The 13,839-nt window shown below is 49.7% G+C and overlaps 6 protein-coding genes across 6 annotated transcripts; 5 read left to right on the top strand and 1 right to left on the bottom strand.

Moving 5' to 3' along the window:
- Positions 1–25: 25 nt before the first annotated feature.
- Positions 26–1,924, bottom strand: POX_a01842 (uncharacterized protein; the record flags this gene model as incomplete). Its single annotated transcript, XM_050110766.1, has 6 exons — positions 26–915; positions 981–1,126; positions 1,285–1,395; positions 1,468–1,569; positions 1,676–1,723; positions 1,794–1,924. 6 exons carry the CDS (start codon positions 1,922–1,924, stop codon positions 26–28), a joined length of 1,428 nt encoding a protein of 475 aa, XP_049974534.1.
- Positions 1,925–5,080: 3,156 nt separating this feature from the next.
- Positions 5,081–5,650, top strand: POX_a01841 (uncharacterized protein; the record flags this gene model as incomplete). Its single annotated transcript, XM_050110765.1, has 3 exons — positions 5,081–5,138; positions 5,208–5,524; positions 5,594–5,650. 3 exons carry the CDS (start codon positions 5,081–5,083, stop codon positions 5,648–5,650), a joined length of 432 nt encoding a protein of 143 aa, XP_049974533.1.
- A 594-nt stretch (positions 5,651–6,244) lies between these two features.
- Positions 6,245–7,054, top strand: POX_a01840 (uncharacterized protein; the record flags this gene model as incomplete). The annotated part of the gene is made up of 2 exons (XM_050110764.1): positions 6,245–6,302; positions 6,363–7,054. The coding sequence occupies 2 exons, from the start codon at positions 6,245–6,247 to the stop codon at positions 7,052–7,054; spliced, it is 750 nt and encodes a 249-aa protein (XP_049974532.1).
- Positions 7,055–8,466: 1,412 nt separating this feature from the next.
- On the top strand, positions 8,467–9,243 carry POX_a01839 (uncharacterized protein; the record flags this gene model as incomplete). Its single annotated transcript, XM_050110763.1, has 1 exon — positions 8,467–9,243. One exon carries the CDS (start codon positions 8,467–8,469, stop codon positions 9,241–9,243), a length of 777 nt encoding a protein of 258 aa, XP_049974531.1.
- A 683-nt stretch (positions 9,244–9,926) lies between these two features.
- On the top strand, positions 9,927–11,327 carry POX_a01838 (uncharacterized protein; the record flags this gene model as incomplete). The annotated part of the gene is made up of 2 exons (XM_050110762.1): positions 9,927–10,965; positions 11,014–11,327. The coding sequence occupies 2 exons, from the start codon at positions 9,927–9,929 to the stop codon at positions 11,325–11,327; spliced, it is 1,353 nt and encodes a 450-aa protein (XP_049974530.1).
- Positions 11,328–12,285: 958 nt separating this feature from the next.
- Positions 12,286–13,386, top strand: POX_a01837 (uncharacterized protein; the record flags this gene model as incomplete). The annotated part of the gene is made up of 1 exon (XM_050110761.1): positions 12,286–13,386. One exon carries the CDS (start codon positions 12,286–12,288, stop codon positions 13,384–13,386), a length of 1,101 nt encoding a protein of 366 aa, XP_049974529.1.
- Between the last annotated feature and the right edge of the window lie 453 nt (positions 13,387–13,839).

Below are 13,839 nucleotides of genomic sequence, written 5' to 3'. Positions count from 1 at the left end.
ATCACCAACAGCAAGCGAAATGAATTCAAAAGTGCTCTTTCCAGAACTTGAACCGTACTTCCTTGCTCGATGCGTTCTTGGCCGCCTCGTTGATCTGGCGAGCTGCCGCATTCGGTCCACAGAAGTACACACCAACCTCTGTCGCTGACGCTGTCTGCAGGCCTTGAATATAGGTCTGATTGAGTAGACCAACACGCATGGCTGTGAAGAGCCGCTTGAAGTCCGGTCGGCCAAAGTTGGTTTGTGACTTCAATTCGGTGAGAGGATCGAGGGCTTGACCCACCGAATTGAGGTAAATGTTGGCCGCCGTGTCCTCGTCGAGGCGCTGGGTGAGATAAGTATGGATGCGCAAGAACTCCACGCTGCCTTCATAGGCGGCTGCGTTGGCGGATTGGGATTCCAAAGACGATAAGAGAGCCTGAAACCATTCAAAGGACGAGGTGTCCTTGCAGATCCAGATGAATTCGACACGCCGCAGGCGGCGAGGGGGGTTGGGGCTGGAGCGGAGATGCCATATATTCTTCAGGATTGAAGCCCAGGGGGTGACACCGATACCCGTACCTATCAGGACGGCGATTTCGTTTTCGAATACATCTTCTGCCGGTGCACCATAGGGTCCATCGATCCGGATTTTGGGCATCATCTGTCCGTTCTGCAGTGCCACCTCGTACATGCCCAGGGGATCGAGGCCTTCGAGATCCTTCGCCTGTGCAGGACCACATCCGAGTGCGTCTCCAAGAGCGCGAGTGAAGTCACCGACCTGACGCACGTGTACGCTGATGTACGGATCGAAGGGACAGGAGGTGATTGTGAACGGGTGCCATTGATGATTGGAGACATCCGGCACTTGAAGAAAAAGCCACTGGCCAGGCTTATACTTCATACTTGGCTTGCGGAATTGAATCTCCATAGCATCTGCAGATGACGAATTAGTTGCCAAGGTCTTCTTTGTTTCTGTGTCGGCGTCAGCGTAGACATACCATAGGGATGACGTATCACCTTGGTGATCTCGGTCTCTCGCCTCGATCGTACCTCGCGGTAAAGGCGCTCGAAAAGATACAGTGTGGCTGCCACAAGCTCCCATCGCCATCCTTCATAGCCAAAACAATGCCCCAGAATGGATTCCCTGCAAATGGTGATATCGGATGAGGCGAATTTCGGACAAAGCATCCCGTTGCACATGGGTGTAGAGAGCCAACAAAAAGGGAACGAATAGATGGTGTGTGTACCAAAAGGTTTCGAACGAAAGCTTGTTGGCGAATACGGTGATGTGTTGTCTTGTACATCAGCATCATGCATAAAAGCATGACATGGCCGGTGATACCAGCTGCCTCAGTGTAGTGAATTTGTACGCCCAAAACGGGACGGATATGCTGCTTTTCAATATTGTAAAAGCTATCGAGATCTGTTAGTCGGGACGACCTCAACCGTCGGTTTGAAAGAGAGCGTTAGAAGAATATCACATACTTCACGTAGTGAGCGCCTGTGTGCAATAGCACAAATACTAGAATGGCGTATGCTACCTGTCGATGAAACCAGGCCGACTCATCGAGCGGTAGCCAATCTGATCTGAGGGCGAAGCCATCGGAGGACATTCCGACACCATAGGAAGCACGATCAAAGTTGCATCGATTGTCAAAATGAGAGCTGCCCTCGCGAGATATAGACGGAATACTCGAGCACATTCAAGGCGGCCAGTTGAACGTTGACAACCTGCCAGTACCTGCAAGAGTCTTTTAGCATTGTATTACTGTTGCAGCAGGTGGGGGGGGGACTCGTTGCTTGTCACCTACCATCCACCAGCAAATACGGCCAGGTGGCCTCCCCAAAAGATGAAATAGAAAAGCAGCTTCCCAGCAGACAATTCCGCTCTTTCAAGCCAGGATTTTTTCACTGCCGCTGCTGCTGCTGCCGCCGCCGCCATCGCTATACCGCACACCCCTCGGCTGAGCAATGTCGGCCCGCGATAAGCCTTCCGGCGACACTGGAATAGGTAAAGTGATCAGTTGAAAGATCGCAGCCCGTGCCGTGGTCAAGCTTTTCGGTTCAGAGTTTCTGGCTGGCGAGTGAAGCGATGCTTCGCCTTTGAAAGACAGATGATTCAGATAGGTCGTTCAGTGCGCAAGAAGTCAACGAGTCGTTTATCTTTTCCCTCCATGAAAGAAGAGTTCCTCACTCAATCTCTCTCTTCGCTGGCTAGAGCGTTGATAACGGAGTGGTAGCAGTCGGTTGGCAGCGTGGTGATCCAAATCGATACTGGGACTGTATTTGCAGGAGATGACTGCGATTGTGTAGAGTTCAGAACGATCCTCTATCCACCTTTTTCGACGTCGGGACGCACAATCGGTCCTTCAGTTGTCTTTCCCTCTTCGCGCGATGACGTTGCTGATTTGCCGTCCCTTTTCGACACCTTCCCCTTGTTCAAAGCCGATGCAGCAAGTGAAAGATTGTTGTGCGAACTGCAAAGTGTCCCTCTACGATGACATGGATCGCCAAAGATAGATTGCTCAATCCAGACCTGGAGGTCCACTGCACGGAATTTTTTTTCCCTTCTGCGGCGAGGTGGCAGGACTAGGTGTTAGCTGCAGGGGTGTCAGCATGAGGGGAAGGGGCGAACGGGGATCAAGGCTTGATCTATAATTAATTCGTCCATCGCGGGCATCGAGCGACCACTCGGTGCCCGTAGCCGAGTGCCCTCCGAAGATGGGATGGGATGCGCCCACTCAAATCAAGTCTGAGCTGGGTCGGTCATTTCCAAACATCTCTCCGGCCCAGCGATGTCTGTGCTCGTTCAAAATGCCTTGAAAGAGCGCCACGAGCGCCATGACCTTGGATGAAATGTGATAGGTGCTTGGTCCCTTCAGGTCATTAGTGCATTGGGGGCACGTGAAAGGTCGCCGGCTGCTCGGAACTCTCCATCTTTTTGCACACCGTACATTCCACTGGACTTTTGGAGGTCCTTTGGGAGAAGAATACGATACAATTTTCCACTCGGTGGTCCTTCACGATGCCCAAGTCGAGCATCTGAGCTGCCGCATTGATCTTGGCAGGAACGGTCTGTTCTCCTGGATATTTCGTCTGTGGATGTCGTGGGGGATGTATCTGTACCTCGCCATCCGAACCGGGCAAAAGACTACTCGCTGTTACAATGAGATACTGCATGATTTTTTTTGCATATTGCTTGGCCCATGATCGATTGGCTGGGGAGGCAAAAAAAAATTTCATCGGCATGAGTCGATTATTTGAGTCAACATGGGCAAGTCATGGTGTCTGTCTCTTGCGTCCAGGAACGGCCCTAAAAATTCCACATGGCTCGCTAGTGATGCACAGTGGAAAGCGTCGCCTTGCCGATAGGTGCACGAACGACTCTGTCCTGGACACATTCTAGATGAGAACATGCCCCCAATGCCGAGAAGAGAGGGAAAGAGGGGGAAGGCATCGAATTGAGAATTTCTCCAGTAATCCAGAGGGGTTCGACGGTCAGCGGCAAATGAAGCCCAAGTCGACTGTCACTGGTCCGATGAGCCTATGAAATGCATTCTGCAAGCGCTCGTCCTTGTCACACAGGATGGAACCACGAATCTGATCGGGCGGACGACGATTTCGAGACTCACTGGTCAGACTACCTGTGGGCGAACTGGACTGTCAATCAGACAACTGGACCAAGTAGAGGCGTGATGTTCCATTCCGACTGGGCTATAGGGTTTCCATGATTGATCCATAGCGGCTCTTTTTTCCTATTTGAGAACCTCCTCAAGTATCATGGCTTCTTGCACCGGCGAGATCGAGCCAAGCGAGCTGGTCACCCCCGGGCGGAGAAGCGATGTGACCATCCCAAGTCTGCGGCACGACAGTCTCCAGCCACGAGTTATAAAAGAAAAACTCCCAAATGGCTGGTTTGCTTTCGGGAAGGCTTGGGTCCACAATTTGAAGCTGGACAAGGGTTGTCCTCCGGGTTCATTGGATGTTTGCCTCGTCAAGCATCAATGGGTACTTGCACGGGGATGTCTAGGGTACAGTCTTTGCCTCATCCTAATCCATCGGCAACGCAATGCAATAATAAAGGCATTGGTGCGATCTCAGAGTCCGCTGCACAGCGCATTCAGTGCCGTGCCTGACTGCCTGTCCCTCTTCGCTGATGCTCCAGTCAGATTGCCAAGCTATTCCGAATTCCATGGCTGGTGGTCAGACGGTGATGGCTGGGGAGATCTCATAATCTCTTGACAAATCGGGCCAGAACCCTCATCCCCACCCACTGACAGTAGAATTCTTCAAATTGTGTGCCATATGATAATCCTGCAATGCTTCAATGCTGCAATGAAGCGAGGGGGGTGATTCCATCGTAGCAATCCAGGATTTAGGCAGGTCCACGAAATCCGGTCCGCGCGTGCCACGAGCGGCATCACTGCATCTCGTCACGCCGAGGCAGGCCTGGAGCGCCCGCTGATTCGCTCGTCCCACGCAAAGTGATCCGCTCCGTCACATGCGTCGTCCGCCCAATCACACGGGGAACGAGCACTCTTCAGTAGCTGGAGGGGGGAGGCCATCGATGACTAGCGAGTCACATCGACTCAATCCAGGAAGCAAAAAGAGCTGCCCGCGAGCAAGAAGAGTGAGTGGTTGGGGCCCGTTCATGAATCTCTTGTCGCGAGGGATTGAGGATGCAGGTCAGCTTGCGCGAGTGGAGTGGGTCTAAGTATAGATCTCTTATACACCTCGAACCCCGCCTGCAGAAAACAATAAGCATCGGGAGGAATCTTCGACTGAGACTTACTCTGAGTATACATCCGTCATGCTCTGGCGATGAGACAGTCGCGAAGTTTAGTGTCTGTGGATTTGTAGAATTGCAATTGAATTGCTGCGGCATCACCAGGAGAGTCCCAGGAGCTCCGTTATCTCGACAGCTTCGAGGTGCCTTCATATTCGAGCACAAAAGCTCATCACCGGATTTCTGGACCGATTATCCTTACTTTGATCGCCGGAAAATTTGTTCGGGTACTTCAGGCTTCGTTTCTGGTCAAGAAGTCATTGAAGGAAGAGCGCGACAAAGGCCACCTGAAGAACCGCATCACTAGTCAGGATGGGCAGGCTCATCAAAAATCACTGGGCGCGACTCATTATCCTCACGGCGGCAGCCTGTAAGTGACATCCATCACCCTTTCTACTCAAATATTCGACCACGGCGAGTGGAGACTGATACATCATAGACCAGATCATCAGTGCCATACAAGGCTTTATCTGGCCCAAAGTCTTCTGGGACTTCATCTCCAAGAATCTCGATGCTGCCGTCGCTCCGGTCCCCGTTCTCCAAACGCTAAACTTGCTCATGGGTCTCATCGGTATCGCCTGGGAATGGCCCTTGCGACCTTTGGCAGGATCCTTGCCGCATCGTAGTATCGAAATTCGATTGATCGTGTATCCGCTCAGCGCTCTTTTCGCGGCCCTGCTTTATCAAGGGACGGACCCGGCCCTCTACTATCTGATTGGCATTGGTGTGTACTTTTGGGCTTATAGCGAAGGCGAGGTACGTTGGCTACATGAATCACGTGGAAGGCTTGGACAAAGATGCTGATGCGAAAAACTCGTCTGATAGATCGTTTGCCCTGAGCCCTGGACGTTACCGAAACGATCGAAAATCCTGAAAGCATAACGCTTCGGGAGCCCGCCCGGTGTATCATGGAGGGCGTCATGATTATGATCAATGAATAATGAGACTTGATATCACTTTAATTTCAATGATTCATTCAACTTTCAGCATCCAGCAAAGCTCACAAGCATGCGAATTTCATTCGAAAGGGGGGTTGTACTTGTAGATAAGAGCAGTTCAAAACCAAAGTGCAATGACTGATAACTCCACAGATGACTCTTTGGTTCCGGAAACGTAACTCAGAGTGCTTATAAAGTGAGAGCGCTCATGAGTACAGAGAAGATACTAAGCCTCGATCATTAGGATAAGCTTCAAATTTCAAAGTTGAGGAGTTCCAATAGACGTGCATAACCTGCTGACCCATAGAGCACTATTGCAGATAGGTACCTAGGCAGTTACCGGCCCGAGAGTGTGATGGAAGGGGATGCTGTTCCATCCATCTGCGCGTGTCGTCCAAAGCTTACATCTCCCATCGCCGACGGGTAGTAGCCACGGTCCAATATTTGTTCCAAGCAAAGTCTCTGACGTGGACGCACCCCTCTTCTTTGCTTCCACCTTGAAAATCAGCCCAAAAAGCTTTACTTACAAGAAAACAAGATGCCTGCACCTCCATCAGCAGAGATCATCGATGGTTGCAAGACATTCATTCCTCTCGGTATTTTTTGTACCTTCCGCACACGAGAGTTGCCACAAAGCTGATGGTAACGCGACACAGAAAACAACCCCGAGGTTCTCCGTCATCTGTGCCAGAACCTCGGCGTCACAAGAGAACTTCAATTCAAAGACATTATCTCCCTATCTTCCAACCATCTTCGCGAATCTTCTCTAGGACCTTGCCATGCTTTGATTGTACTAGCGGAAACGGCCATCTTCAGCTATGCCCGTCCCACCGATGGGCTAGCGATCCCCGAGTACCAGGGTTCGGGCCCCGATGAACCAATTCTGTGGATGAGACAGACGATCAATCATGCGTGTGGGTTGATGGCCCTTCTCCATGTGGTATTTAATCTCCGTGGCGGTCGATATGTTCAACCCGGCACGCCGCTCGATGGCCTTCGCCGGCAAGCTATCGGTCTGGCGCCCGCAGAGCGAGCACGGTTACTCTATGAGTCGAAATTTCTTGAAGAAGCTCATATGGATGCAGCTTCACGTGGATCTTCTCGGGCTCCCTCGCCGCGTGAGGATAACCAGCACCATTTCATGGCATTCGTACAGAAAGATGGCCAAGTCTGGGAATTGAATGGGGGGTTGGCCGGGCCTTACATGCGAGGTGCAATCAATGTGGGAGAAGATCTTTTGAGTGAGAAAGGGCTTGACCTCACCGTGAAGGATTTTGTGACTGCTGCTCAACAAACTGGACATTACGAGATGAGTATCGTTGCGGTGATGGGGGACCCTACTCAGTAGAGGCCAGTTGGGTAAGCCTTGGTTGGTCACGCTTAATCACGCAGTACAACCCTCTACATCTTATGTGCTACCGAAAGCCAGGTAACCTGGAAAACTTCTAATCTCACTTTTCTTCCTGGTCTGACAGATTTGATTTGTGCCCTTCACCTCCATGAAATGGTCAATTCCTTTGCTCAGCTTTGTAGATTCTCAAGTTTGACGCAACTTGTAATCGCCTCTGTTCCGGGTTGTAGTGAGCTTCTTTCAATTTGCCACGACAGGCAGAGTCGTCTGTTTTCGCGAATTCAAGTGGCTCATCATCGAGGTCCCAGAGAAATCCCAAGGTGTCCTTGATTCCGACAATGACAGCACTTGACCAGCTGTAAAACCGGGTATTCGACATCCACTTCTTTGTTGACGGGTACAACGTGTCCCGATATCTGCGGACACGGCGGCTTGCAAAAATGATCAATCTATAGCTGAATCTCTATCCATTCTTTCAGATCGGATATCTACCACAATGCTGGTGCAGGGGCCTGGAAGAGTTATTGGCAAGATTGAAGAATTGTCCTTGGTGAGTGCGCATGATTCGGTCCCAAAATAAGACTCTGTCACTGAGCAGAATAAGCCAACTCGAAGAGAACGCCCATTGAAAAAGTCTGGAATAAGGTCTGGGCTCCATGTTTTCGCCCCGCACTTAACCTAGTTGGTCAGGCATAGATGGTAGTTATACTATTTTACATCAAAGGGAAAGTAACGCTTGGAGAATAAACGTTTTAGATGGATCGGTATTAGCACGTATATAGTAGATATCTACCTGTCAATTGGTGGTTAGTGATGAGTCTTTGTTAGGGGCTTTGGCATACAAGTTAGGAAATTAGCGACTCTCCCCTTCGACAAGCCTCATATACTCATCTCAAAGGTCGCCCTCGGTATTTCGCTTTCGAGATAGAATATGACTTTGTTATTTTTCACGAGCTTCCCAGATCCAAACCAGTGACTCCTTAATGCATTTCAACAAGTCAGGGACGTGTTTCAGAGGTGCAACACTGGGAGAGGAGTTTTCATCTAGTATCAACAGGCCGGCAGAAGTTGAAACTTAGGGAACAGAAGTCTGAGGTGATTGCGAAGATCGCAAATCGTACGGGTCGCTGAAGGGTTTAGTTTGAAATCAGGAGAGCCAGTAAGCTGGAAAAGCATTCATAGTTAACCTCACTACTACCCACCAATGGCTTATCTTAAACGGAACTTCCTCCATAGTGTAACTGAGTAGTGACTGTGAGATGACCCAACATCTAGTTTTGGGGAACATGACGTGCAGCTTCTACCAAGAAGATTCAAGACCGCCGGAAGTCTACCGAATCTCCTAATGCTACCAAATCCACAAAGCCCATCTGTTATCATACCTTCCTATAACAAATCATCACATCAATATGGAAATTATACAAAATAATGAGGCCTTCAAAAGAATTGATGGCCAAATGAGGTTTTCTTATGTTCAGATTTTTGCCCGACGGGATGGTATCTTATATTCTGGGAAATGGCCAAATCGACATGAATCTCCGAATACGCTCGAAAAACTTCAAGAACTGAAGCGTATCCCGATTGAGGATAGGGGCCCAGAGATTAAAACAACTTGGTCTGCGGTGTTTTTGAAAACGCCAAGTCTCCCCGCATATATCGATGGGAATCTCGAAAAGCGAATCTCTCGTGAAGTTGAAACCTGTGAAATCCTCCGGAAGAACCCCCATCCGAATATTGCGGCTTATTACGGCTACAATGAAAGCCACGGTCGAGTCTCTGGCTTATGCTTCAAACGATATCAGACTACGTTGCTTGAAGCAGTCAATCCTCAACGCCTTAATAAGGCCGCCTTTCTTTCGAGTCGCCGCGAACTAGTGACAGAGAGTATGAAAATCGGCCTTCAAGGACTCCTAAATGCCATTAAACATCTTCACTCGCTTGGGCTTGTCCATAACGATATCAATCCTGCCAATATTATGCTCGATGAAGAAGGCACGTTTGTTCTCATCGACTTCGATAGCTGCCGATATATTGGGGAGTCCCTATGCAGCACGGAAACAAAAAGAACTCAACACTGGCACGACCCTACAGGGGCAATTTCCATCGAAAAGAATGATTTTGACGCTTTTAGAGATCTACAAACCTGGATGACTAGATCATCGGCTGGAGACTTCATTTTTCTATGAAATGCCTCTATGTAAAAATGCTAGCACCATGAGAGTCATCCGCTGAGCTAGAATAATTTTTTCGCCGTATTATTATTTACCTTCATTTTCTTCATCAGTCAACCACCGTCCCTACAACTCCCCACCTCCACGGACCCGCCGTATCCATTCGCTTGGCGATCACATCACCCCTGTAACTTCCGGTTGTTGCAAAGCTGCCCGGCCATGAGATGATTGGCGCATCATATTGGAGGGAGAACCTCCGTTCCTGTGATTGCTCCCGGTGTGACTCTACCAAGACGGTGCGTACATGGACTATAGACCAATGCTCCTGAGTACCTTCGAGGCAAGCTCAAGTTGGGGAAATCTTAATGTGTCAATAGCTCTGTGCCCACCACCGTTCAAACTTTCTCAAGTCTCATTGGTGAATATAGGATTAGTAATTTGTTTTTTTGAGTCCATGTCACAGCTCCGTCCCAACGGAGCTGCATTCTTGTTCTCTCATCTTGTGCCTGACTCCTCTGAGGAAATTCTCCACTTGTCTTGATTAAGCTCAAATTTGCACTATCCTGCGAATCTTTCGACACAAACATGCAACCGCGAATGTGCCCTGATGACGTGGCATGGGAGCAAGCAGAGGAAACATCTGAAAATTGGCTAGCTCAATTTCTGAAACATGACATCTTGAGACCGATCGATATTTCATGCTTGAGCAGAATGGAGGTATTGGGACCGATTTTGCTATACTCAGCAAAGGCTCCTATAATATCTCTTTACAATTGAAGGATGAAAATGAAGCCTCTGTTATCCGGTTGTCGCAACCCGGCGCAGTCTTCTTCCCTGAGGAAAAGGTTGTGAATGAGGTTGCCATAATGCGATTTCTTATAGACAAGACGTCAATACCTATTCCCTTTATCTACCAGTCGGGAACCAAGAAGGAGAGCCCCCTTGAACTGAGCCCATTCATTATAATGGACTACATCGAACATGAAACCAAAATGTACGAAGCTCTCAATACTCCAGGATGTCCGATAGACGAGCGCGGGATCCTAAATCCGGCTATCGACCAAGAGAGGCTTGAAACGCTATATAGACAGCTAGCAGGTATCTTGCTCCAGCTTTCTGTCCCCTCTTTGCCCCGGATAGGATCTTTACGCCAAATCGACGACTTCACCTGGGAAGTAGCCCGCCGGCCCTTGTCTATGAATATGAATGAACTTGTCCGGCTAGGAACCCTACCACAGTCGAAACTTCCTGGTCTACATACTACATTCACTACTTCCTCGTCTTACTTTGAAGCTCTCGCGGACCTGAACATTGAGCATCTTGTCCACCAACGAAATGATTCTGTGGAATCTGCAGACGACTGTCGGCGAAAATTCGTGGCAAGGGGGCTATTCCGTAAGCTTGCCAGGGACAAGCGACTCACCGATCCCTTACTCGAGGAAGGACCCTTCAAGATATGGTGTGATGATTTACGTCCGGCCGATGTGCTCCTTCATAGCGATTTGAAAATTGCCGGCGTGGTGGACTGGGAATTCACATACGCAGCCCCCGCTGAATTTTCTTATGCGCCACCCTGGTGGTTGCTTATCGAGAAGCCCGAGTACTGGCCCAAAGGCCTGGAGATCTGGACGAGAACATTTGATCATCGCCTCAAGACATTTATCAAGGTCCTGAAAGATTGTGAAGAGAGCATGATCCAACAGGGTCGGTTGGACGATCACCAACGGCTCTCTGGCCGTATGCAGCAGAGTTGAGAAAGTGGAGATTTCTGGATTTCTTATGCAGTATTGCATAGTTTTGCCTTTGATACAATCTACTGGGAGAAGATCGATCCACGCTTTTTCAGGCCTACTCAAAGCCCCAAGGAAGCATGGAAAGAGAGACTCGAGCTGCTGGATGATCAGGAAAGGGATGAGATGGAACAATTGGTGGCTCGAAAGCTGGAAGAGATGAAAACGAGGCCTCTTGCATGGGATCCGGATGAATGGACATTGGCTTTTCACCAAAAATTGAAAGAACGGAAAGAGAGTGCAGTTGGAGAGAAGACGCAAATGACTGAACCAGATGAAATCCATAAGGTCGATAATGGACCGGAATAATGCACTGAAAGGCCTGGCTGAGTTCATTCACAATCGAGCGTGCAGCACTAATCTGTCATCGGGGCCTCACTGGCCAAAATTTTAGGTGAATATTCAAGGTTTTATTGAAAGCAGAGAGATGCCCTGCGCGAGGGCTCGAGAAAGAAGTCTCTTGGTCTGTGTGTCGACGACCAGGGAAGAAGTTATTAAAAGACAAAAACATTAAGTACCTAGTGGATTGCGACTTATTTGAACATACCCCTTTTCTTGAGTTTGGAGTATCTCACGTAGGTTGTCAGTGCATTGTGAGAGGCCCAGCGTCCCAAGGACGTGGGAGGACATTCTGCTCTTACAGCTGAGTTTTTCAGCATCCCGTTAGAGAGGAACGAGAATAGCCCCCCAAGCTACACACATTCCTTAGATCCCAGTAAGTGCACCAAATGCAGAATTTGGTAGCCTTTTCCTTTGCTTCCTGGAGCTAGGTAAACTGTATTCTTTCTTCGTCTCAAACGACTTTTCCGGTCATTATTCAGCCGTCATAATCTAGTCATTTATCTCATTAGAATCTCTAGTCCCACAAACATCTTGAAAGAATTGTAACAGCCTATTAGAATGAGTGCGAAATACTTTATACTATATAGGACTGTTCACCATAGTACGTATGTATGTGATGATATACCTAACGGATATACAGAGGGGCTCTAATATGGAGATCATCATTTCTGACTGACCCACTCAACCCCACGTGACTGATCGACAGAGACAAGGCCCCGGGGAAAGAATCACGACGTAATGCTGGTGCAATTTGTGGATTGACAAGTGACAGCTGCCAGGGCTGCTCGGCAACCGCTACATTTCAGATGATGTGAGGCCACTTTTCCCAAGTCTGATATTCTATCAGCCCCAACATCAGCCGTCTGATCTCAAACCTACCGTCCAATCCTGGGCCTCACACACCCAACAAACAGGGCAAAAGACCATGTCCCTGCCAGACATCAAGATGAATGCGCAACCAAACCCACGAGGACAGAGCCCTGAATCTCCCATTTTGGAAGATACCTCGGTAGACCGAATCACCAGCTTCCATGGCAAGCTGAACCGATTCCTCCTTGGCGGCAATGCAGCCGGCGCAACGACAGAGCTGAGCACAAGTCCATCAAACACTGGCGCGGACGCTGTCGAGTCACAAGTCAAAAGAGAAGTCTCGCCAAGTAACATGGAAGGATTGCAAGTGAACAAGAAACGAAGCCGCACCGCGACTGCCGATCCCATTAGACTCAAAATCGAGAGATCCAGCAGCGCGGCATCGGCATCATCTTCGAACGCCATTATCAACCGGACGAGTCGCGTGACTCGCTCACGCTCATCATCCTCTGCAATTAACCCCAAATCATCATCCTCGTCCAGAGCTTCCCCGAAAAAGACTGCCCGGCCCCGAAAGGCCCTTCCCACGTACACGCCAACAGCCGCAGACTCCCTTCTTCAAGATACCATCCCGCCGAACCTGACTCTCCTCCTCGTAGGTGTGAACCCGGGCATTCTCACCGGGACCACCGGATTTGCCTATGCACACCCATCAAATCTATACTGGAAACTCCTCCACTCCTCCGGTATCACCTCGATCCGCCACCCGCCCTCCGACACATACAAACTACCCGCCTTGTACAACGTCGGCAACACCAACATCGTTGAACGACCATCGCGCGACGCCAGCATGCTCACCAAGGCTGAGATGGACGCCGGAATCCCCGTCCTCGAAGCCAAGGTGGCTGCTCAGCGACCCGAGGCGGTCTGTCTCGTCGGCAAGGGCATCTGGGAAGCTGTATGGCGCGTGCGTCGCGGACGGGCAATTCGAAAAGAAGAGTTTCGGTACGGCTGGCAGGATCCGGCGGAGAATATGGGCTGCACTGCGGACGGTGACTGGGAGGGAGCTCCTGTCTTTGTTGCCACAACCACGAGTGGACTTGCCGCGGGGATGAGTATCCCGGAGAAGGAGGCTATCTGGGCGGAGTTGGGGGCTTGGGTGGTCAAGCGGCGGGCTGAGACGGGGTTTGTGCCTATCACGCCGAAAATCGAGTGATTGGATGATGTTCAAGTGCCAGTTCTCGGTGTGTGGCACGCCCTTTTCGAGGCAATCAATTTTCTCTATACCCCCACTAGACGCTCTGAGTAATTGTCAAATAGACTAAGTCAAATTCTATGAATGGTTTTTTTTTCTTCATGTCATCCATTCAAGCTCGAACTTGCAAACGCTATGAGTTCCCATCTAGATCCGCCGACCTTATGCTCAACTAGCACAGTTGCTCTGACTCGCAGCTACTACGGGATGAAAAAAGACGAATTGTGGAACATTGTGAGACGAGTTCATTATGGATGAAATTTTCTCGTAACTTCATGATAGTCAGGTATGAGAAGCCTGTCACTGCTAACTAATGCAATCGAATCCAAATGGGAAGCCAAGGGTTCTCTCGAGAACAATGAAGCGTCTGTCTTCTTCGCCGCGGTGAGAACACGACGACCGATCCAGCCACTG

The sequence above is a fragment of the Penicillium oxalicum genome, chromosome I, assembly GCF_001723175.1.
Source record: "Penicillium oxalicum strain HP7-1 chromosome I, whole genome shotgun sequence".
NCBI classification, from domain to species: Eukaryota; Fungi; Ascomycota; class Eurotiomycetes; order Eurotiales; family Aspergillaceae; genus Penicillium; species Penicillium oxalicum.
Note: the sequence above shows the minus strand (reverse complement) of the source record. Positions and strands in the feature narration are given on the sequence as shown.